The 25,162-nt window shown below is 46.9% G+C and overlaps 1 protein-coding gene across 1 annotated transcript in view; it reads left to right on the top strand.

The window, feature by feature from the left end:
• Window positions 1-25,162, top strand: part of ebf1a (EBF transcription factor 1a) — a 53,484-nt gene that overhangs the window by 19,312 nt on the left and 9,010 nt on the right. Inside the window, 6 exon segments of the mRNA XM_034214922.1 lie at window positions 10,382-10,463; window positions 10,959-11,100; window positions 13,349-13,393; window positions 13,396-13,478; window positions 15,373-15,499; window positions 22,569-22,657. Of these exon segments, the coding sequence (XP_034070813.1) occupies window positions 10,382-10,463; window positions 10,959-11,100; window positions 13,349-13,393; window positions 13,396-13,478; window positions 15,373-15,499; window positions 22,569-22,657 (568 nt within the window).

Below are 25,162 nucleotides of genomic sequence, written 5' to 3'. Positions count from 1 at the left end.
CATTTCCTGACTAAAGGAACAAAATGAAAGAAGGTTGATTGAGGCAAAACAAGGAAGGTTGTTGTTTTTTTCATATTTCCTGTTTCAATAATTAATATGCATGAGTTTTATGGCCGCTTAAGATGCGATCAATTATTCATTAACAGCATGTTAATTGCATCCACAGTCGTGAATATTTAACCAAACACTAAATCAATGGGGTCGAATGAGCAGCAATATGGACATTTTATAAGCTTTGCCAAAATTGGGTTAGGCTTTAATGAAAGCAGCAGATTGGAAAGGGACAAATGCGGAGAAAGAGCTCCACGACAGGATGGAAGCTGATGTTTAGAAAGCAGACGATATGAATAAATGCAAGGTTGTTGACTCGCAGTAGTATAGTCAGTGACTCCTCGCCTTTTCTTCTGCTTTGTCTCTTTTATTCTCATCTCCTCCTTTTTTAAATGGAGAGGATGTAATCTCTTCATCTCTGCCAACTGTAGCCAGCCTTTTTCGCTCTCAAAGCCTCCAGACTCCTTTGTCCTGGTTTTTGTGTGTCTGTGTGGTGTGTGTGTGTGTGTGTGTGTGTGTGGTGTGTGTGTGTGTGTGTGTGTGTGTGTGTGTGTGTGTGTGTGTGTGTGTGTGTGTGTGTGTGTGTGTGTGTGTGTGTGTGTGTGTGTGTGTGTGTGTGTGTGTGTGTCACAGCGGTGTCTGGACGTTGACATTTCTCTGCTTGGATAACCATCGCGCCCTCTGTCCCTCTGTCCCTCCAGCCATGACGCAGGGTAATGTCACCTGTCAGTCTCAAACTCCTACTTACAACCGCTGTCCCCCTCAACTCCCCCACCCTACCCACATGGAGCAGCACCAGTCCGACACCCCCCGCACCCCGACCCTAACTGGACCTCACCTGGGAGGCAAAGCCTTCACCACCTCCCCATTTCTTTTGTCTTCCTCTCCAGTACCTCATATGACTCCATATCCTCCTGCTCTTTCTCTGCCTTATATCCAAATGGCAGACCGCCCCTTCTTCCCCCATACATTTGCCCCCAGGACTCCACAATATGGAATGGGAAGACGGCACATGTAGTGAATGGGAAAGTCAGGGGTGGGAAGTTGACTTTTTGTCTGGACCCCAGTGCGTTCTGCGCCTGTTTTCAATTACTCTCCCGGCACAGGCGGGGTGGAGGTTTATGCGTTATATGGGAATGTAATTGACTATAACTGCCCTCTTAACATTAACCAGGTGTACTAGCTGAGTGTGTGAGATTAGGCCTCGGGACTTGGCCGTTAGGGCGTGTGTGTACCGTCTATGTGTGTGTTGTTGTTGATGTATTTATACCCTGCTCCTGTGAGGTGCTGGCCATTAGCACTGCGTTTAAATCTGACATTTTTTCCTGCTTGTTTCTCTGTGCGTTTGTGTGTATGTGTGTGCACACTCCGACTACTTGTCCCTTTGTGTAAGTTTCATAATTGATCTGCCTCTATGTGCATATAAGATTGAGAGGGAAAGTACAAAACAAAAAAAAGAGGCAGGATACAGATCCAGCCTGCTTCAAGGGGGGGGGGGGGCTGGCTTTACAAGGACAAAGTCAAAATGGGCCCATTCACAAGGCTGACACACTGTGATTTGTATGTATAGTGCTGTGCAGCCTGCGGGGCACTAGCCCAGGGGCTATCACAGACACCCAGGCCCGTGCAAGAGCATGGGGAGGTGGTGGAGGCAAATGTGTGTGTGTTGAAGTAGAGGGTTGTGTGTGTGTGTGTGTGTGTGTGTGTGTGTGTGTGTGTGTGTGTGCTGGAAAGAGAAGCATCAACAGGCTGTCAATCAAGCTCTGGCCACAGCCTGTCACTCGATAGAGCTCGTCCGGGGGAGAATGGGAGTCCCTGGGACCCTGGGTGGAGGAAGGAGGGGAAGTGGAGGAAGCAGGGAGGAGGTCTGTCTGTCTCACTGACTCGGGCTTGATTTGATATTTGATACCGAGCATGTGGCATTTGAATGCAAATCTATTTTGATTGTCCCACCGTCTGATAGGGTTAAGAGGAATCTATAGGGGATATGTATGTGCATCGGAGAGAGACACACACATACAAAATGATGCAGAGAATTATTCAGACGGATTATATTACTCACCGATTCACTTGGCATGAGGCGTTTTATTCTCTAAAAGCAATAAAAAGATATTTAATCAGAATAAATATATAACATAATGGGTCGGAGGTTACTAAAATGTTTTGTGCAGTGATTGTTCCCCCCTTTGTGGATAAAGTAGTTCCCTTTTATGTGGAAAAAATGGGCAGTGTATGTATGAATAGTACATCCTGTTTTTTAAAATGTGAGCAGGATCATTATTTCCCCCGCATGCATGTAGAGGATTGTGTTTTAAAAGCAAGCATGCCAAGTGGGCAGACAGACAGAGAGATAGACGGGCGGATAAAGCGGGTATTACTGCAGTATGGAAATGCGAGGCTCAGTTCCCTCCCAATTAGAGCAGTGACTTCTGAAATGCCATAATACCCATTAATTAGCAGGCTGCTATTTTCTCAGTGATATGGCTAATTAGTCTGCGAGGCTCACACTATCTGGACCATTATTATTGGGCTGAAGCCATGCAAACACACTCACGTACACACACTCATGTTCCTGTTGATGCACAAACACCAGCATATAAATACCGTACACAGATACACATGCAGCACACATTTTCATAACAATTTCCCACAGTTGAGTGACCCTCATTTAAGTGATGCCATTATACGCTTCAGTGGCAGCATAGCACAGCATGAGAGAGATAATGGTGAAGAACGGGAGGTTGGTTACAGACTGACCGCACTCTTTATCAACTATATGCTCCTCATAATGTGTTATTATACGCGGATAAAACAGTAGCAGTGCTCGTCCCCCCTGTGAGGAACAGCAAGGAAACGTTTCAACCCCCTGTAATGACTCTGTGTGTGTGTGTGTCTCTACGCCTCGACAGTCCATCAGTGTCTCCCTCCGGACAGACAGGCCACTGACACAGCACCACGAGGCCAGGGAACCTTTTCAATCACTCCCTCACTTTTCCTTCTCTGTCAGGTGGCAGAAAGGCGTGATTGATCTGTTGTTTCGCCACGGCGGTAAAGGAGTAGAAACAAGTTGTGTTGGGTTAAAAAAAACCAAAAAAAGGAAGATCTGGCATGTGTGACAACCACTTTCATAAGTTTATTAATCATCTTCATCAATATTGCAGCCCTGGACCTGCTGTTGGTTGTCATGCAACGTGTGTGTTTGCATGCATGCGTGTGAGTGTGTGTTCGCACCCATCGCAGCCCGATGAACTTCATAAGTGTCCCATCACCACTTTAATCAAATTACTTATGAACCAAAATTGACAGTTTTCATTAATTATAAAGGATTATTCTAATTGCGATTCAAATTTATTCATTTAGAACAGACGGCATTCAGTAATGTTTCAGGACATTTGCATATTAAATGGAGAGGGTAGGCCATTAGCTATGCTAATATATGCATGATTCCTTATTTTGTGATTGGTGGGCCATATGTAGCAGGCTTGGGGTGTGCAGGTGAGGAATCTAGAAGGAGCTGTAATATGTTTGATAAACACTGAGGCCAAAACACACATGTGCACATGTCCACACACACATACACTCGCTCACACCAGCAAAAGCACACGTCTCTGGTCAGTATCAATCTCCCTCCGTCACACACACTCTCTCTGTCCTTGCCTTTTCTCGGGCTCTCCCACTCTCTGGCTTCACATTCCTCCCTCAAGACCCATCGGAGGGGACAACTTTTCACCCGGGAACATACACGGCACACTAATTAAGTTTCTGATTTCTGATCCTGCTGCATTTAGAAACATAACCTTGAGCCTGTGCACAGTCACAGTCATAGTTATGATTTAATACGGTGCTTAAATGGAACAAAAAGAAAGAACTATCGCAAGCGGCACATTCATCCCCACAATGTATGGTGCTGGTCCCGGGTTGACACAATACTCTTTATCAAGCTATATATAGTCGATGCATTATGCATTAAGTTTAACATGTGCTTAAATCAACACTATTCAATATGAATACATCAGTCTTCAACTAAGGTGGAGAGGAGAACAGTTAGGCTAAATGACTGCGCGGGGAGGCATGCAGGCGGAGGCATAAGCACGCGGTCACACACACACATGGTCACACACACACACACCCGGTCACACACCCTTCGGCTGTGTGGCGGCGTCTACCCGGGCTGATGACAGGGCCATTATTCACCGGTCAGTCCCACGAGGGCAGGGCTCGGGCTGGACAGGGTAGCAGAGTGTCCCAGCATGGCAGGACAGCACTGAGGTGAGAGGGACCAGGACCTTCATTACTCTCGTGGTCTGGGGGCCTGGAGCTTTTCTCCCCCTCTCTCACTCTCTTTGTCTCTGTCTCCATCAGATTAATGGGCCAGGCCCCGACAGAGGAAGTGTTTCAATCAGCACCGCCTGCCAAGCTTGTCCATCACCCAGACAGCCTCTTATTTATCATGGCCTTGATACACACACGCATGCAGATATGTTTATTTAGTTGCGTTCCCCCCCCCCGAGGTGCTCTGGTGTAAAGCCAGGCCACAGGTAGCGATGTTGTCAGGCTACAAGTTGTTCAACCCCAGCACTCGTTTCTCCCACATTCCTCCGAGCAGCCGAGATCTCATTGCCTGTCTTTCAATGCTCGCTGCACCATTTCTCAGTTGAATTTTGAATGATCCTTTTTCGGATGAAATGGATGAAACACAATCGGTTAAGTGTCTCTGGGACTTCTGTCCCCAAGCTGGGACTGGAGCTCTGGCTCCGGGGGAAGCGAGGAGCGATCCCTCCCAAGTGGGGCTGTCCCTCAGCGGCAAAGGCACAGCGCCGATCCTCCATGACCCATCGTCTCCCTCCTCCAGGGTCCATTTGTTCTAAGAAATATTTAACAACGGAGCAAATTCAGCTGACATGACATGAGCAGATAGAGACGTAGAGGAGGATGGGGCGATGCACGAAGCGAGCTGGAAATGAATTTTTCAGCGCTGTGAGATGTTCTATTTGAATAAATCATGACACTTAAGATAGACATGAGTGCAATATAGAGGTGCTCGCTGCTACTTTGAGGAGTAGCACTCCAAAGGAATGGAGCGATGTGTGTGTGTGTGTGTGTGTGTGTGTGTGTGTGTGTGTGTGTGTGTGTGTGTGTGTGTGTGTGTGTGTGTGTGTGTGTGTGTGTGTGTGTGTGTGTGTGTGTGTGTGTGTGTGTGTGTGTGTGTGTGTGTGTGTGTGTGTGATGATATACCCACATTTCTGTGTGTTCAATATGTGTTTCGGCATGTTTTTATTTTATGTTTCGTGTTTTTTAGTCAATCTTTGTCTCTGTGTCTGATATTAGCACGGCATGTTGAACTGGATGTGTCTACGAGTAAACTGGGCCACTGCAGCCGGTTACAGCCTGGTGTCAGAGGCTCAGGGCCAGGCCCAGAGACAGACCTGGTTCTGGATTATTAATGTCCCCCCCCCTGTGGAGCCAGGCCCCCTCCCCCACCCAGTGCCCCTCTACACCCCTGGGGTCAGCCTGCATGGCTCCTGGTGCAAGGCCCCCCTCATAAATCTCCCTAAATTAGTGTGTGTATGTGTGTGCGTGCCTCCACGCTTAAACATATACTGCAGGCAGGGAGACAGGTCACCACGAAAACAAGCCAGTCGGGCTCTTGGCTGAAGTGTCAGTGATGCATAGCGGAAAGAGTGAAGGAAAGAGTTGCAGAGAAAAGAAAGAGAAGTGAAACACACAAGGGGAGGTAAAGAAAATACACAAAACAGGACTTGAGGAAGATATTTGGTTCTCTGAGAGCGCCAGACTTCACTTTAATTTTAGTCGCCTATTTCTCACTTATTTCTCTTCCGCTGTAACATTATATTTGCCTACAAATATTTACACTTAATTTGAACTTGCCTCTGACTTCATCAGGATGGATTTCCTGAACAAATGGTGATGTTTAATTGCCGTTGTGCGGGGGTCTTCCACTGCTCTACCTGCCTAGATTAGTTCAACATGTCCCACGGTGGTAACAGGCGTGGGGAAGTGCTGTTGTGTCACTTAGTTAACCCCCGAGACAAATGGCTCCCCTCCGGAGCACAGTGAATTACACACCTCATGAAGCATATTAGGAGGCAGACACAGTGCTTTTCTTCTGGAGATGATCTGTGAGGCAGAGATGGATGGAGGGAGAGGGAGAGGGCTGAGTTATGGCATCACCCACAGCCATTTTTACAGCGCATCGACATCAGAACAAAACAACAGAGAGGCGGGGCAAGGATAAAGAAATGAGGCAGAAAGATATACAGCACAACGTGTAACAAAAGGCTGAACAGATGAATAAACTAGAAGTACTTGGGAAGATAAAAGCGCACAGTTCAGAAGTTATCTGTGTTGAAATTGACAAGGAAAACAACTCTTTACCTCATTTGTTGCTAATGTAGGAAAATTATTAGAAAATATAACAGAATTGTCCCTCGGAGGCTTCCTTGCAGTTAGCTAATCGCTTAGACAATCTTTATCACCACAGTAATAATATTTAGATGCTACAGGGATTACTTAAAAGTTGTGTTATAATTGCTTTCCTTGTTTTGTTTTTTATGCAGAGGGTGATTTTGTGTTTAATTGCTCCAATGTGACAAATAATGCCCGTTATGATATGATGAAAGTGTGAGATCATTAAATTACTACGGCGACCGGCTGTATTTGTTTATTCGTTGTTTTTTCCCCCTGCTACAAATGTACGCCACGAGGCTTCAAGAGGCCAAGCAGTTATTTACACAAATTCACTTCCACAGCCATTCCTGGATTTGGGGGTAATTACGTGAGAGCGAAATGGTTTTATTTCATTTAATCCGGGCCCGCGCAGCAATTTGCTGTGGTAATATTCGTAGCTGTGGAGCCTGCACAGTAAAACAGCTTGAAACCAGCAAGAGTCTCAAAAACAAACAAGGTAGAGGGGCAATAATCAAAACAATCTATGCAGAAGACAACATTTTCCATAGACCTACCAATACTTTTAGTTTTAAGATAAGATACAATTGAAGTAGATCATTAATCATTTTATCTCACTAGATATTAATGTACTGTTCCAAAGCTCCACATTTCCACTTAAGAAAAGTCACACTTTAGGTAAGTATTGGGTGTTTTAAAGTGGACCTATCATGCTATATTTGAATAATATATTGTAGGGCCATACCTATATAAAACATGTCTGTGAAGGTTTTTTTTCAAAATACCAAACAGATTATGCATTTTAGCCATGCCTCATTTCGCTCTATTTGCTCTTTTCCAGCCCTGGTTTTGCAAGGGCTGATTCTGTGGCAAATGAGTTGCAGCTGACAACGCCCCCCTGCAAAGGAGGGGGGCGAGGCACGAGCATCATGTTACCATGCTGTTACCATGCTGTTACCATGCCACGCAACCTCTCATTCCCCTGATAGGTGGAGAGTTGCCCATATAGGCGGAGCTCCCCGTTTCTGACTCAGGACAGTGTTCAAATCTGTATCAGTCTGTATCAGATCCGTTGCAGCCCAGTTTTTAGAGATTTGGGTATGGAGGGAAAGAGAGAGGGTTGTGTTTTCTGACACTTGGTGAGTTCCCTGGAACACCGGGGACACATATTCATGTATAAAAGATGTACAAAAGTGCATTTTGCATGATAGGTCCCCTTTAAGATACAGAATTGTCATAAAAAATACAACCCATCTAATTCTTCCTTTAGATTCTTTTAATGTTCAAATTTCCAGAGATTATAACATGATGTCAATTGATAAAACATACGACTTCATTAACTTTAAAAATCTGTTTAAATGAATTCATTTGGAATAGCGGGTGGTGTCGTTAAAGAGGAATTTATTGGATAACGTTATCGGGGTCCGTCTGAAAAAGGGATTTTAAAGTCAACATGACTAACAGAGCAACATTCCTTAAAATCACCTTTTTCATTGATTAAAAAGCGAGGAAAACATAATAATAGAGAGCTGAGCAAAGAGGGAATTACAGACTATCCTCAGATATCTGTCCATATTTACTGGTCAGCTGTCAATCAGATTATCCATAAATCCTTATGGTAATCTCTTTGCTATTGCATATCAACACGCACTGCTCTTCATCCACCCCCCCTCCCCATACACCCACACTCTGTTGATCCATGTAAATGTGGTGATTCCAGGGAAGATGATAGAGCACAGAGGAATCAACATGCTGCAGTTTTGTAATGTTTCCGTGTAGCTGACTCCAGACACCTTAAGTCGTGTAAATAATGAATCAGATGATTCACACGTGCAGGAGGTCGAGGGAACGCTCTGACATATGGCTAAGCGATTGAGGCATGCTGACTTTTTCGCACTCGATATCTCGGTAGAGTCTCACTTTCCCCTTTTCCTCCACCGCCTCCTCTCTCCAACCCAAACTCTAATATTTAACCCCCTGATTTTGTCATCTCTGACTGTGGTGACCCCGACTTTCCTCTAGCCACTTATCCATCATCCGTCCATCATGAATACCTCAGAGGAGGACAGTTGGGGAAGAGAGCGGAGTCAATGAATAAAACAGGAGGCGCGGTGAGTTAGGTGGAGTATGTTGGACAAGTGGATGTGGTCCACAGCTGTCTGTGAGGCTGCTCTCTGACCTCGAGGAGATAAGAAAGTTGGGAGACCCTCAGCCTGTGGGGTCCAACAGCCGCTGTGGAAAAAAAAGCCTCCATCTCTGTGCTTCATGAATTATTGAGGTATTGGCCTACAGCTTCTAAAATATACAGGAGGGTGGTCTGTCTCTCCTTTCGGATTTCACGTACTCTCCACCTCATCCGTCTGTCTATCTTTCTATCATTTCTTTCTCTTCTCGCTTTCTACTTCACTCCCTCTTTTTCCCTCTCTCCTTTCTCTCATTCAGATTTAGCCTCTTGCGCCAGAGAGATCATAAATCAGAACGCAAACAAAGAAGAAAAAAAGAGCGCGGCAGGGAAAGACAGTTTGTTATTCACATCATAAGAGGCTACCACTAACCAGCTGTCATGCATTTAAAAGTTGTCCGGGATAAATGCACGAGTTCTTGCGTTACATCAGATGCTTGTAATGTGCACAGCAGTGGGCTGGCCCTTGAAATGAGACAGAACTCTGGTCTGTCCATTTATCTTCTCTGCTCTCTTGTTTTTCCACCTTTTTTTGTTCTTCCCTCGATGAAGCAATTGTCCAAGGCTGCTTACTGTGTTTCTCTTGACATGTCTTTTCTCTGTGTGTGTGTGTGTGTGTGTGTGTGTGTGTGTGTGTGTGTGTGTGTGTGTGTGTGTGTGTGTGTGTGTGTGTGTGTGTGTGTGTGTGTGTGTGTGTGTGTGTGTGTGTGTGTGTGTTTGCTCGTGCATGATTATATCAAAGGCAGTTGGCTCCAAACGCGCTGCCCAGTGCAGAATCTTAGCCATAACAAATGAACAGAGGCTAGAAAATAAGACATATGAAAGAAAAGCTGAGCAAGGAGTGATTCTCTCTCTGGCTGCTGGAGATCTGTATTGTAAGCAGTTTCAGCTGTCAGCACTTCTTTGAGCTACCTCAAAGGGAGGAGGAGGAGGAGGGGACCGGGAAATGGTGTAGTTTTATTTTCCCCATTTTGAGGGTTCTTGTTTATTTGTACACGGCGCTGTTTATATTCGCGGTTCATTTGATATCGTTTGTTTTCTTCTCAGAGAGACAGACAGTGCAGAAGGGAGAGTTAGACGTACTCGTCAGTGAAAGAAGAAGTTGTCAGGCTGTAAGCCTCGGGGTGGGGCTGGGGAATAAAAATTGTCAGCCGTCCCCTTTTTTCTGCTTTTCAGGCCTCCGGTTCCCCCGCCCATTCTCCCCGCCCCCCCCCTTTAACTCCTCCGACCCTCCCTCCCCCCCTCCCCCCCTCCCTCATTAAGTATTGATGTGGGTAGCCATACTTGCCATCTCAGCCTATTAATAATGCATGGCAGGTGCTGTTGATTTGGTCCCTCACACTGAGATTGAGAGAGGCAGGAATGGCAACACTGTGCTGCATAGTAGCTACAGCATAACCTCCTCAGCTGGGGGGGGGGGGGGTGTTCTGGGGCTGGGGCTGCGTCTGCCCCGGTGAGTTTATGGCGAGCAGCTCGGAGATGGATATACAAGGTAGCATCTTACTCAATATCCCCGAGCTGTTTTTACATTGCAAACACCCTTTGTCATAAACAAATGATGGATGACGGTGGGACAGTGTATGAGCCGCGTCTGCCACTGCTGGTTTATTAGTTTTATTTGTACCTTGTGTTTTATTGAAGTAGCTCATACTGTACTTCCAGTGACAGACAGCTTCTCTTTCACTAACACATTTGTTTCTCTCTTGTTCTTGACACATGCAGGTTCTTCCTCAAGTTCTTCCTGAAGTGTAACCAGAACTGCCTGAAGAATGCAGGGAACCCTCGGGACATGAGGCGTTTTCAGGTGAGACTCAACTGCATATGTGCATACAGTGTGATGCACAGGTACACACCACTGTCTTTCACATGTTTTTTGGAAAACAATCCAACATGGCAAAAGCATAACCTCCCAGCTCAAGCATCAGCAGGGTCTCTCACATAAATACACTCTTGGATTTCCGAGGGAGGAATCCAGAGAGCAGCAAGATTACAATATGAAAAATAGAATTCTCATAAAAAATTAACACCATCCTGTTTTTTGTATTTTCTGGCACGCAACTTTATTATTTTGCTTTACTCATAATGCTCTCACAGTCATTTAAAAGCTCACTGTACGCTACCTGACCAGCACTAAACAGCCAAAGCTGGTGGACAAACATATTGAAGTATTTCACAGCTAAAGAGCCAAAAACAGAAGTATAAGGACTACATTCACCAAGTGGCCAGGCTCCTGTCTATGTGTCTATGTTCGCGAGTTTAACGTAGTTTTAATATTTCCTTCAATCTTTTCATTTCCCAGGTGGTTGTGTCGACTACGGTGAGCGTGGAGGGTCACGTCCTGGCCGTGTCCGACAACATGTTTGTGCACAACAACTCCAAACACGGACGTCGGGCCCGAAAACTGGACCCCTCGGAAGGGACTCAGTCCTACCTGGAACATGGTATTAACAGCAGCAGCAAAACACCCAGGCCCTCTCACCAAGCTTTTCTTTGTCTTCCTCACTTTCTCTCTCTTTTTGTTCAACTTCCCTCCCTCCCTCACCCCTTCCCCCTCGTCTGGCTCTGCACTCAACCCCTCTTCTGTCTGCGCTCTATCCCTCTCAAACCTGCTTTCTTATCTCTCTCCTGCTTCCTCCCGGATTCTCATTTTCCTCCCTTGTAGGGTTTCTAGCTCGGGCTAAGAGAGAGTGGTAGCTAGTGAGTCTCTCGTCTCTCCCTTGTGGCTTGCTCCCCCCAGGTCTCTGCCTCTGGGCCTTCTACTCTGCCTCGCATAAGCACTATGTGTCTTATGAGGTCTGTTCTGCTTAAAGCCAACACTGGCTTTATTTCCTCGGAGACCTGCTTTTATCCTCCAGCCCTCCATCACTCCCCATCCCTCAGGTTTTCAAAAAAGCCCATGCACACACATACACACCCCCGCATGCACAGTCAGACCCAAACCTTTAATACTTCATAATGACATGTGCACATGATTTAGGAGCCCGCACTGATTCCCAAGTCCCTAATCCAGTTATTTTCTCATTTCGATTTCCCAGACATTGAATAAGAGAAACATATTTTTTTTTTTTTGCTTTGAGGAAAGTCAACCTCAGGGATGATAATGACAAAAAACTAAGAAGGGATTTACATGATGGCCGACAGTACATTGCATTAAGATTGAATGTTATGTTTAAGTCTTTCTAATGACCATTCTCCAGAGGTAAAGGGGGACCACTTGTCCCTATGACAGACGATTTGAAAAGTTAACAGACATATTGGAGACGTCAGCGAGCCATGGATCTTACACAGAGAGGAGAGCACTCACAGTATTCTAACAGATGTCCCCTGTGTCAGAGAGATTTGTTTGAGAATTTCCTCCTCTGACTTTTTACTCTCCTGACATCAGCGGTGTGAAGTAGGAACAAGAGGAATGAAAGAAAAGACAGAGGGGGTAGAGGTAGGAACAATGAGAGGAAAGGGTAAAAGTGCATGATACTATAAAGAACAGATTAAACGATACGGAGAAAGGCTTTACTTATTTCTCTAGTGTGTTTCGAGGTTGTGTGCTAGGATACATAACTTTGGGGGCCCATTTCAGGCGGTAATAGATGAGCGGGGCATAAAGTTGAACAGATGGCATCGAGGAACACCCCAAAGTATAATCCTATCACGTGGATTCACGTTCCACCATCTGGTTAATCCACACACACACACAAACACACATGCACATGGAGCGCACATAATATCAGCGGCTGTGAAAAGGAGGCATTTTAGGCCATGATTACGGCCACAGATTGCTGCTTGGTGAACGTTGATCTCTGCAGGCGTATCGAGGGGCTAAATATCATTCCAGCTTGTTGAGGGGGATCAACAGAACAGGGAGTCGGGCAAAGAGCAAATGCTAGGCTGCAGGGGGAAAAAAGTCAGCCTAGTCTAAAGTGGATTATGCCGCTTTACAGAATTACAGCATGTCTGACAAGCTGCATATCTGTTAAGGAGAGGAGATTTAGCTTGTATAAACATGTATTTTCCCAATGCTGGTCTTTTCTTCAATCACATCTAGTAATCTCCAAGTCCATAATACCAACAGATAAGGCCAAAAAGCACATGGAATACCAGTTTATTGGAAATGCGGTTTATTGTTGTTTCCATGTACCCGATAAATAATATGTTTTTGAGAGAAAACATTGAAAGCTTACAAAATGCATTACGAATATCCGAGCCAGAGCTGAAATGACCCCGTCCGGTCACGTGCTCTGTGGCCACAGGCGCTGAGATACAGTAGCCGCACGGATATATAAAAACAGACAGCTGAGCGAGGGCGAAGTGTTTGGTTAATGAAGACGGCGTATTCACAGAGCAGAGCGACTGTTGGCTCTGCTCCGCTCCCCGGTCGTGTGGCCTTTGATCAGACACTCAGCACACCTGACATTTACACGCCCGCACGCTTTGCCACGTGTCATAAAACAAGCGCACCACAGCAGCCCTTGCACACAGGGCAGGGGTGATGTTTAATAACGGGGTGCGTATAATCACTATGATTAGTATTCCTCGCTCGCACCCTGACCCCTGGGAGAGAGGAGAGAGGTGACGTGTGTGTGAGAGAGATGGAGAAGAGGAGGCGAGCGTACATTATGGCAATAGCAAAGACCTTTATGGGCTGTCATTAGTGGGTTACCATCTAATCTATGTTGTCTGTGACTCTTGCAGCGACCCCCAGCATCAAAGCCATCAGCCCCAGTGAAGGCTGGACCACAGGGGCGCTACCGTCATCATCATCGGGGACAACTTCTTCGACGGGCTGCAGGTCATCTTCGGAACAATGCTGGTCTGGAGCGAGGTTAGTCACCATCTGGTCAACGGTGTGTGTTTCATATGTTTGCATCCTGACCACCAAATATTGGTTTTCCTACTTCAAAAGCCAACTGTTCCCAATCTCTTTAGCTTGGGGCCAACTTAAAACATAGGCCTGTTTGCAGCCCACATCTCACAGGCATAAGTTGAAGGCACACCTTTTATGTTTGATGTGAATGCCTTTTATGGTAGGTAGAAACAAAAGAAACAAGTCCAAAGATGTACACATATAGTGTGTAACAAAAAGATATCCTTTCCTAACACTTTGATGATCTTCTCCTACAGTATCTTGGTATCCCAAGGGGGTATTGAGACCATGTTGGGAACAACCGTGGTAAACTAGGACTTAATCAATTAATTCTTAATGAACAGAATATTAAAGTAATTTCAAATAAAATGACATTAGTTGGCTTTAGCTTCTCAAATGTGAACATGTTCCTCATTTCTGAGTAAATTGCATCCATTTGAGGTCAAATTACTGAATTAATAATGACAATGATCACTAATTGCTTCTCTACTGATAGATATAGATAGATTCAACTTATTGTCATTACGTAGTACAGGTACCATGTAACAAAACGGTTTCTCTGCATTTGACCCATCCTAGTGTTAGGAGCAGTGTGCTGCCATTATGTACGGCGCCCGGGGAGCAGTGTAGGGAACGGTGCCTTGCTCAGGGACACCTCGGTAGCACTTGGTCTTTCCGGGACTTGAACTGGTGACCTTCCAGTTGCCAAGCCAAGTCCCTATGGACTTCGCCACCACCGCCCTACTACTATGGGTTTACTACTGTAAACCCATATCAAAAATATTCAACAGTCCTAACAGCCTGCTTTCTCATTTCTCTCTGTACCAGTTATTATTTTAGTCATATCTCTTCTCATCTCCCTTCCTGTCTTTTATTATGTTAGCATCTACCTTCTTGGAATATGTGCACAACGTACTGTATGAATCTCTTTGTAAGGAGCATCTGCCACATGACTAAAATGTAAATGTAGTGTATGTGTGAAATTGAAGGTCAGCGAGCGGCGCAGCTAAACAGCTTTCTCTTTAGTAAAGGAATAATTCTATAAAAAGCTCCTATATTATCTCGCTGAGAGGTGAATGGGGCCAGACAATGGTGGAATGAAAGCATAGCTAAGTGAGCAATGAAAGGGATAGTTATAACAACACACACATACACACACATACACACACGCACATACACTATAGCTGCTGGCACAGGCATTGATAGCTTTTGAGCGCTGCTAGCTTTGAGTGCTAGTTGACTATAGCGTGCAGAAAACGAGCACTCAGCGAGGTCTCATTTGTGTTTTGTCTTAATACCGTTTTCCTTCAAATACCTGTCAGCACACACACAGACACACACACACACACACACACACACACACACACACACACACCACACACACACACACACACAGACATACATGGGCACATCAGCCACACTAAGTGAGCCTGTTTACGACACAATGGCGCTTTAATGTGGCTAACGGCAGCTCGACAGCCTCAGCTGACAGACACAGAGACAGGGGCAGCAGAGACGAGCATATTATACGTTTACTTATACCGCGTAATAGATGTATGCACAGGAAGGTGTGTTTTAATCATACACAGATAACTGCTTTTGAACCCCTCTCACACAGTCCATGTCAGCACTGATAACCATCCGAAGCCTCACAGTGACATTGCCTCAGGCTACGAGGCCACCTGAGGGCTTTAGCGCTAACACATCATTTTCAGGCTGATTATACAAAGAAAAGAGAGTCAAAAGCTGCAAAGGGAAAGGTCTGAGGCAGGCCCAGAACGGTCCCCCGAGCACATGTTTGGATATTAAATTTCATTGCATTAATCTTTCTGCCCTCTCTGCCTCTCCGTAGCTGATCACCCCCCATGCCATCCGTGTGCAAACTCCACCTAGACACATCCCCGGGGTGGTGGAGGTCACGCTGTCCTACAAATCCAAACAGTTCTGCAAAGGCACACCTGGGCGCTTCATCTACACAGGTACTACGCACTTACTAACACTTACTAATGACACTCATTAACAGAGATAATGTAGCCCAAACTTCCAAACTGCTGTTTTTTTCTCCTTAATGCTCTTATTTTCCACCTGCCTTTTAGATGTGAATAACAGCTATAATCACATAAATAACTTTTCTATTGTTCTGACTGCATATTTGCAATACCTGCTCATGGTGCAGCTCACAAGCCGTCAATTTCTTCACTCCGTTTCTGGAGAACAATGTGCATGCTAAGCAATTTAAAATGGAATAACACGACTCAATAATTCACTGCAAAAGCCTTTACTGATCAGAGGAGGAAAAGTGTTTGCCCTCTTTTATGAAGCAGGCGAAGGTCAGGAGGTTTAACCTTTTGATTAGAGGGATTATTGAGATTTAACCCTGTCGAAGGCGCGATCCAGGAGGAGAGTGTGATTTTTGACAGCGAGTGCGGAGGCACGCAAACCCCGAGTGTTACATCAGAGCGTGTATCGGTGCAGAGTTATAGCACGCGGTGAAAAGAGCGGCAGGAAGAGTGAATGTGAAGCGGTGATTAACCAATGCGAGGCCACAGGTCCCCGGGACGTTGTGAATCACATAAATCTGTCTGTAATCTCAACCACTGATAGACTTAGGCTGTAAGCCCCCGGCTGAATTGCCAACATTTGACAAAATCACAATTGAGAGCGAGCGTGTGCGTCACATCGCCGCCATGCATTTTCCTGCATCTTGTGTGTGTCCTAATTACTGGGCATGGACAGAATCCATGTCCAATGCGTCATAATTATGACTCTGTGTTTGTGTACTTACGAGGGAAGGCTGCGAGGAAGGCCGCCTGTGTTTGTTTGTATGTACGTGTGAATGTAATTTCAAGCACACCATGCACGTTGACAAGTAACTGCATTACTAAGACAGAGGGCAATGGGTAGGCAGCCTTTGCCATGCCAGAGCTGTCCAACAGCCCTCTCTCTGCCAAACTCGCAGAGCTGTGTGTACATCGGCGTGTGGAGATGTGTGTGCACAGCTTTTTAAGTGCCAGACATGTGGGAACCGTATGCATAAACCCCTATCTCTTCCTAGCCCTCCTCTCTTTCCCCTTGTCACATTCACTTATTCAAAACTTGCTTCTTTGGATGAATTCATCCCCCCTCTCTCTGCGCTCTCCATCTCTCTCTCTCTGCCTTTTGGGCTCCCAGGGATAGAACAATCTCAACAGGTGAGGGGTAGCAAGAGGTCATCCAGTGGAAGCCACACACACACAATACACACACCGTGGTGCTGCTTGCCAAGCTGCTGGCACCTTCACGGTGACACAGTCAACCGTGTCGAGGCATAGATCCCACTTCTACTCTTCACACACTTCACTTCAGACCCCGCTCTGAACCCTGCGGGTATTTGTATCTCTCCCACTGCTCCTTTATCCTCCCCCTTTTTTAGGATTTCGTGTTCTTCTAGCATGAAAAAACCTGCTCACATTTGGTGTCTGGAATGAGAGGATGAGCTGAGCATTTGGAGCGTAACAAATGCAATTGATGAGAGTGTGGAGAGAGGTGGGTGAGAAAGGGAGGAGATGAGAAGGATGGGAGAGAGGGATGGAGGATTACCATGGGCCATGTTGCCCTCCTGGGTCTGTTTGGCACCAGTTTGAGCCCATTGCCAGTGGGTACTAATCATGGAGGATTGGCAGCACCGCGTGGCAGCTGGCAGCTAGCGCGCACACACACATCAACACTGGCAGACGTGCATACACTCGTATATTACATGTGCACGCACGATCACACACACACACACGTGCGCTCGGCGAATTACATTGGGGACAGCTGGCATTGCTAATCAACTTCAGCTGAGGAGAGGAAAGCGAGCAGCTCACAGACCTAATTAAGTCAACACATACCCGATAATGCTGCTACCGCTACTTTGCAAACACACACACACATCTATACGTTTACCCCCCCCTCCACCCTACACCCTCTGCCGGATCATTGATACTCCACAACTGGCCGGCGCTGAATGGAAACATTTCAGCCTCAGTTCAGGACGGAGGAGACAAGCGAGGGACTTTTGGTCAGAGGAGGTTCGGAGAGAAGCTAGCAGTAATGTGTCCTCTGCCGTCTCTGAGGACTCCTCTGCCATTAGACTTCAGAAAGCTCCAATTAGACTCATCAAAGGCAATTAAGCTCTCCACTGATAAGAATATAAGAATGTGGTTTTTTCCTTGCTCTTCCCTATGTCTTTGTATCCCCTTATCCCCCTCCTCTCCCTGCCCTCTGCCTTACCCACCTCTGGGGCTGAGAGCTCTCCCTAATCTCCCTCTCTCTCCCTCTTTCTATCTCTCATTATCAGGTCATTGCCCACCCCCCCTTCTCCCCAGTCTCCCCTGTACAAATGCATCTCCATGTTTGGTTGTGTATCACCTCATACTGGATTGCTGTCTTAGTGACATTCATCAGAGGTGCTCTCTCTTTTCTTTACGCAACGCTATATAGAGTTATAATATGTGCCACCAGAGCCCGTAGGGATGTGTGTTTGTGTGTGTGTGTGTGTGTGTGTTTGTGTGTGTGTGTGACGCAGGGATACCGGCCATAGATTGGGGGAGTTGATGAATCACCCTTGTCGTTCAAAAGGCAATCCCTCCCTCCTCAGTATGCAGCCTTGTCTGCTTAGTGCTCCCGCTACAGCGTCGGCTGATATTAAAAGGCTCTGCTGGCTCACATTAAGGCCGGCACCGTGCGCACCGACGCGCATCCGCACACACGCACGCACAAACATTAGGGGTAGTTTTTCAGCACTGAGTGCAGATTAGGTGTGTAGGAAACATCAGTCAGTCGGCGCGAGGAGGAGCAGGAAAAGTGAGGTGAAAGACAAAAGTCAAGAGCAGAATTTAAACCAGGCGGGATGCTGCTGAAGTCTCTCCGCCTCTGAGATCCAAATGAGTTTTAAGCAGTGGAAGAAGGGCTGTCAGTTGTCTGTCACTCTACACACTGCACACAGCGGGGAAACACAGACAATGCCCCAGGTGAAAACATTGATCAGTAAAGTTCTTATTTTTGAATTAATAATTAAATATGCTTGTCACACACAGCTGAGAAAGATTACTATGCCAAGAAGAGCACTTCAAATTGGTAATATAGCCGATGCTGATTGTGTGGGCATAATGATGTTGGTGCAATTTTGCAGAATCAGTAGAAAAATCTGTTGTTAACGCAGACTTACAAACATATTCTACATTCAGATGATACACCCACACACGTGAACAAGCACATTCACCAACACACAAATGCAGCATGCAGTCATCCGGCAATAAAAGTGGGGTGCAACCGCGCGCTGGTCAATTACTTGTCTTGGCTCCTATTTGTGAATGCAGTCTTTTATTGAGCTTGGGTGGAGGCCTGCCGTTGATTAAAACGGTCCGGCCCAGACGGGGGCAGCTGAGATAGCAGCACACATCCACGTTTACTGCACACAGTCCTGAACAGTGAGGAAATTCATCACCTCTATTTGAGATTGAGATTAATTTTCTGCACCATGTGGCTTGTCTTGCCTCTTTAGCGCGCTCCGTTCTTATTACAGGAGCATCTGGTCCATGATGATGAATTGTAAATGAATTTCGAAACGAAGATTATTTTATACCCCGCTGAAATGAGCGACGTTCAGCGGGGGGGGATGATTTCTTATGTTTTCTATATCTTAATTCAAGCGCACACTTTTTCCCCTCGGAATGTGCAGGTTTCTGCGTTCTCACAAGTGCTGTTGTTATCTGTCGACATGCACTTTTTTAACAGATAATTAGAGGCTTAGGTTGTGGTAGCATCCACACCTCCATTGATTTGGTAGAATCTCTTAGCGTCTCCCCTCCTCCTCCTCCTCCTCCTCTCTCCTCCTCCTCCTCTCCTCCTCCTCCTCCGCCTCCTCCTCTCCTCCTCCATCCTCTCCGTCTTTTCCCTTAGCCTCTCCTTCCTTAGGAGGAAAAGCTCCACTCATCTGTTTTCTGTGTATGAATCTCCAGCCCATGCATTAGTCTCCCTGACAGTGTTCAAGCGATGCTTTATTTAGCTTGTCGGATTCTGCAAATAAACGCAATCTCTAGGTTTATGGTAAAAATGGATAAAAATTAGATTGTAAGGTATTGATCTGGATTTGTGAGTAGTCGGTGGGGGTTGTTGTATATATGTGTGTGGTGTGTGTGTGTGTGTGTGGTGTGTGTGTGTGTGTGTGTGTGTGTGTGTGTGTGTGTGTGTGTGTGTGTGTGTGTGTGTGTGTGTGTGTGGGGGGGGGGGGGCGGGGGAGCAGCTCTCATCTGTGTGAGGGTGAGGGGGGAGAAATGAAGCCGTAATTCAGGGCTATTGAACCCCCTGCCACTGGCGGCATCGATCGCAAGGCAGCGCTTATGAGATCACACCTGAGCACTGGAGACTGCAGAGGGGAGGGAAAGGGGGGAGAGAGAGAGGGGAAGGGAGGGAGGAGAGAGGGATGCAAGGAGGGAGAGCGGAGGGGAAGGAGCGGAGAGAGAGAGAAACAGAAGGTTGTGATATGATCAGCTCCTTACCTACTGTCTGAGGGCCTGTTAAGGTGTTAACATCAAGCCTCAGAGCCAATTACCTCACCCTGCAAGTACACTGCCACTCACCCCCCCCCCCCCCCCCCCCCACCCCCCCCCCCCCCCCCCCCCACACACACACACACACACACACACACACAGTGTTGTGACACAGGAGGAGAGGGAGGCAGCTCCTGGACACTTACTGTAGTTTCCCCCCTCCTCCTCCTCTCCCATGTTTCCAGGACGACTCCACCGTGCTGACCTCTCAATTATCCCTCACCCACCCCTACTCTTTGCGGCCCAAACATCCCCCCTCGGTATCCCCCCCACCCAAAGCTCATACGTCCAGCACCCTCTACCCTCCTCCTTCTCCCCCCCTCACCCCTTCACTCCCCCTGCGGCTCTGTGGGTTATTATAGTGAAATATGAAGCGGTGTGGATTCTAGGCTTCATGAAATTTCCATGAGCATTGATCTGATCTGATGTGGGTGATTGCTAGGTGAATCCCTCCAGTCCAGGGCTGTTGCTCATCTATTCATTTATTTATGGCAGTTATGTGTTTACTGGCTTTGATTGCTCTTCTGGAGAGCGACAACTAAGGATTATAAATATACCTGTATGGGAGAGTGTGCTTTGAATCCTGGAGTGTACCGGCACAACACTGCTCCGTCCAGGCAGGGTTTTTCTTTCTTCCAGTACTAATTCTTGCTGTGACATTTGAAATATTTAGCATGGATATAAGAACATAAAACACAGAGATAATCCCCAAAGAGACACGTAGTTAGCGGTGCACGTTGTCCCCCACATACTCCTCCTCTGGTTTATGGTCCTTGAAAATGAGCAGAGACAATATCGCTTCCTCTCTCAATTACCAAAAGTGTCTCTTTATTTGTAATAGGGGGTATCGCTGTATGACTTAGGGTTTTTATGCTATTGTTCACTCGAGGCTCATTTGGCGCATTGTGGAGAGAACTGATAACAAATTCATCATAAAAACAAAAGCCTCTGAGAGAACAATCCCCTCCTCAGACTGCACGCCTAATCCAGGGCAAATCCTCCTTAAGGCTTTAGAGAGATCAGAGAATAGGGAAGTAATGTCAAATATTTGTCCTCGGAAATAATTCATACTTTATTTGTTGCATGTGATCATCTCATTGTTTTGGCTTATTTTATCAGTGGACCAGCTGGCCTGTAATGCGTGTCATTCTTCAGAAGTTGAGCCTGCCTCTGGCATCTCTTCCACTTGTTTTCTCTCCCCCGCTCTGTTTTGTCTTTGCTTCCAGCTATTCACCTTTCCTTTCTCTCACTCTTCTGGATTACTGGAGTGTTCCTCTGGGAGAGCTGTCCAAATGCGTCTGTGGTGCCAAAACAGAGCAACACCGATTCCCTCTGCTTTGCTCTCTTTTGGGTTTGTGTGTTTTGAGCGAGCGGCTCAGGAGGAGCCATGGTGAAGTCACTGGAGGTCCAGCAGGACAGCTTGTACTCATAGCCTCTAGGGGCCTTTTTTCTGGGGGCCGCCTAGTCAGCCTGGCTGCTCAGATGTGAGGCGAGCAGGGCATCAGCCCCCAGGAAACGTCCAAGCTGCGACCCACAGGGGAAACAGACGGACGCCACAGACACGGAGAATCCTCACGCACAACGGCTCCTTTTCTTTCACTTGACACAAACAAATGTGCGGGATAAAGCCACAAACTGTAAACAGAAGCAGCTTCGTGTAGGCTGTAGCCGAGAAAGTAGTCAAGACTGTTATCCATGTTGTGCATTGACTCCCCAGGCAACCCACAAAGAGGCACAGGGGGGAGGAGGGTAAAAGACAGGGAAAGAGAGTACATTAGGAATGAATTATGTGGAGAGAGCACTTATCCAACAATCCTGCTCTGAAGTGTTTGTACTATGAGCCTCAGATCTTCATTGTATTTATTCTAATGTTTAAATATTCATGGTAAATCTTCTCATATTCAATTACCGTAGCACGACCACAGCATGCCGAGAGAGTGATTTCTCCCTGCTGCCTGGATGATCTGACTGTGTGTGTGTGTGTGTGTGTGTCTGTGTGTGTGCGTGAGTGTATGCGACCGCTTCCATGTGTGTCTGTGTGTGTGTTTAGCTTGTTCCCCGGAGCGATCAAGCCTTTGTTATATTGGAACCAGTCTCTGTAATTGCTTATATTAGTCGCTGATCAACGCAAGACCACAGGACACACACACCCCGCATGCACACAAACACACACACTCTGCCTGATTCCTGACAGTCTTTTTATTAACCACCAAAGCAGGCGACAGAGAGAGATTCATTACATCACAGGCAAACAAAGACACACACCAGACTTAATAGAGAACACCCACATTTCCACCGCTTTTAGTTTAATGTTGAAGTGTGAAAAAAACCTGCTTAATTCAGTCGTTTCTACCGTAGGAGAGAATCGCTCCTCCTGCTGAAGCGCTCGCATGCTGCTGAGCAGAAGGTGTTTGTCATTATTAAGAATCAAACATTAAAAGTTGTATTTCTCTTCCCTCTGTCTCTCTTTCTGCAGCGCTGAACGAGCCCACCATAGACTACGGCTTCCAGAGGTTACAGAAGGTCATCCCCAGACACCCCGGAGACCAAGAGAGATTACCCAAGGTACACTGCTCCGCTCCTCTCGTGTGTCCGGTTGCCACGTGCTATTATCTTCACAGGGATTTGTCCTGGTAACATTGGTAACAGCGAGAGATATTGACAACTCCTAGAGTTTCATAGCATGTACGGACAGACGTGGCACAAGGGCAGCGTGACCTCACATACAGAGGAATAACTGTGTGCTCCGGACAGTAAGCTATACATGACACCGTGCGGTACACACACATTACATTTTATCATACGGTCATTTTCTGCCCAAACAAACACTTTATACTGCGTAGTGAGTGCACAAGCAACTCTATTCATCCTTCTAGTATAAGGTCATTTAGACTGGCAAAGTGGGAGAGGGAAGGGGAAGGATGGAGGGAGGGAAAAGAGGGAGGAAAGGAGGTTGAGGGGGAGAGAGGAAGAGAGAGGCAGAAGCAGGTTAGGTGATCCATCATAGCTGTCCAGTCTTACCTCCTGCTGGGTCAGTGGATCGAAGTCAACCCCGGGTGGACTTTATTACTTCCAGCACACACACACACATTACACAGAAATGCACACACGCATTTCTTTGTGGCTGTTCACACACACTCGGCGGAGGGAAGTCACCATGAGGCAGAGATGGAGAGCCCAGGTAGATGCAGAAGGAAGATAGAGAAATCACTTGTCCTCGCCGCGTGTCATGTCTGGCGGATACAAGGCTTGTCCCGGCGAGTTTCTGGTCTTTGGCCTATCAACCCCCCGTATCTCTCTAAATATCTTTGAATCCATCCTTCTCCTCTCCTCCTCTTCCTCCCTCGCTCCACGGTGTCTCTTCTCTCTTCTAAATGAACAGCGGTAGCTGGCAGGCCCGGTTGTTCATTTCAGCTCTATTGATTTGTGCCTTTATTGAGGTAATAACAGTTTGTTGACCGCACTTCTCTCAACTGTTGGCCTCAATCATCCAAGAGAGGGGCACACACTGGCAACTTCTCCAGATACAAGTGTCCACTCTTGGTCACTCTGGCAGAAGCCTCTCTGTGGTTGTTCTGTTTGTAATGGAGACGTAATTGATTGGGAATATAACGTAGTCTGTTCTAGTGGCACCTTTTTTCCTAATGAACCAACACAGAGCGGGATTTCTGCCAAAGCCTGTTCTATATCGCTGTATATTGTGGTAATGATCCAGTGTCCAGCTGAAACTGCCCCATACTGCGCTGCGGCTAATAGCAAGAGTCAGACTGCAGGGTGTTTAGCTGCAAGCTGTGGTGGAGCTGGGGGTCTGGGGCCGGCTAATGAGTGACCGCCCTGCCAGACGAGGCCAGGCTCTGCTCTGGATCAGGTTCCCCTTCCTGTTGACGTCTCTGTGGGCCTGACTTTACGGGAAGAGACCCTGCGCCCAGGAAATGGTCTCCCCTTACAGCATCAGAGCCAGGGAGGCAGCTCGGCGCTAACCACATTTATCTGTTTATCAGAAGGACTCTGGAGCGCTGCCTAATCACGTTTAGCTACCGGACAGATCCCTTTGCTAACGAGAGACTGATAGGTACAGACAGGGCACAGGACCACGAGAGAGTGATTAATAGAGAGGATGGGAGAGGAGAAGAGAAAGATGTCTAGTGATGAAGGTGAGGAGGAGACAGACAGGAAGTCCCGAAGAGAAAGTCTACGAGAATCATAGTGAAGAAAAAACAAAAGACAATTTAGATGAAGTGACCATGACCTCCCTGCCCACCGTTACACTCCAGCTGCGGATACATTTGTGTCCTAATGCCTCACACTTCCCTCATTTCCACTGCTCCTTCCTCACTTTCTCCCCCTCCCCTCCCTCCCATCATCCATCTACCCATCTAGCAATCCCTGGGAGGCACGGGGCGTCGAGGAAAAGCATAGAGAAGGAAGCGAGGAGCGGTGCATACATACTAAAGAACCACTTACCTTCCCAGGGCCTCTACATCTCTCAATCACGCCGAGCAGGCCTCCTCTACCAGTCTCCCCTCTCTTCCGTCTCTCCTCCCTTCCTCCCTCCCCCCCTGCCTCCCTCTCTGCCTCCCCCAGATAGTGCTAGTAATGGGAGGTTAACACAGAGGCAGCGCTCCCATTATTGAGTGAATTTAGCACCTCGGACAGCGCTCTACAATCTTTATTGCTTTGCTGACCCTCTCGTCATGTCCTGGGCGTGCTCGACAGCCTCCACAATGTGCGGGGCTAAGAGACTGTGTGTGTGTGTGTGTGATATGAGGTCTGATTGAAAGGCGGTGTGTCACGGAACAGAGAGCACACATGCTCCAGGGCTTGTTCACAGCGAGGGATACACTCAAGAGGGTATAACGCACAGCGTGTGTGTGTGTGTGCGAGTGGAGGAGAGAGCGGGAGGGAGAGAAAGAAACGCGGGGAAGGTTGGAGGGGAGGGGGCTGCAATTTTCTGGTTGTCGCGCCTCCAGCATATAACCTGGCCCCGGCACATTAACTTTTAAAAAGGGTTTCGTAGGGCTGTAGGTGTCTACATCACACACACATATAACGACCGCCTGGAGTCACACA

This window comes from Gymnodraco acuticeps, unplaced genomic scaffold (genome assembly GCF_902827175.1).
Source record: "Gymnodraco acuticeps unplaced genomic scaffold, fGymAcu1.1, whole genome shotgun sequence".
NCBI lineage: Eukaryota > Metazoa > Chordata > Actinopteri > Perciformes > Bathydraconidae > Gymnodraco > Gymnodraco acuticeps.
The sequence above is the reverse complement of the archived record's forward strand: the minus strand, read 5'-3'. Positions and strand labels throughout refer to the sequence as shown.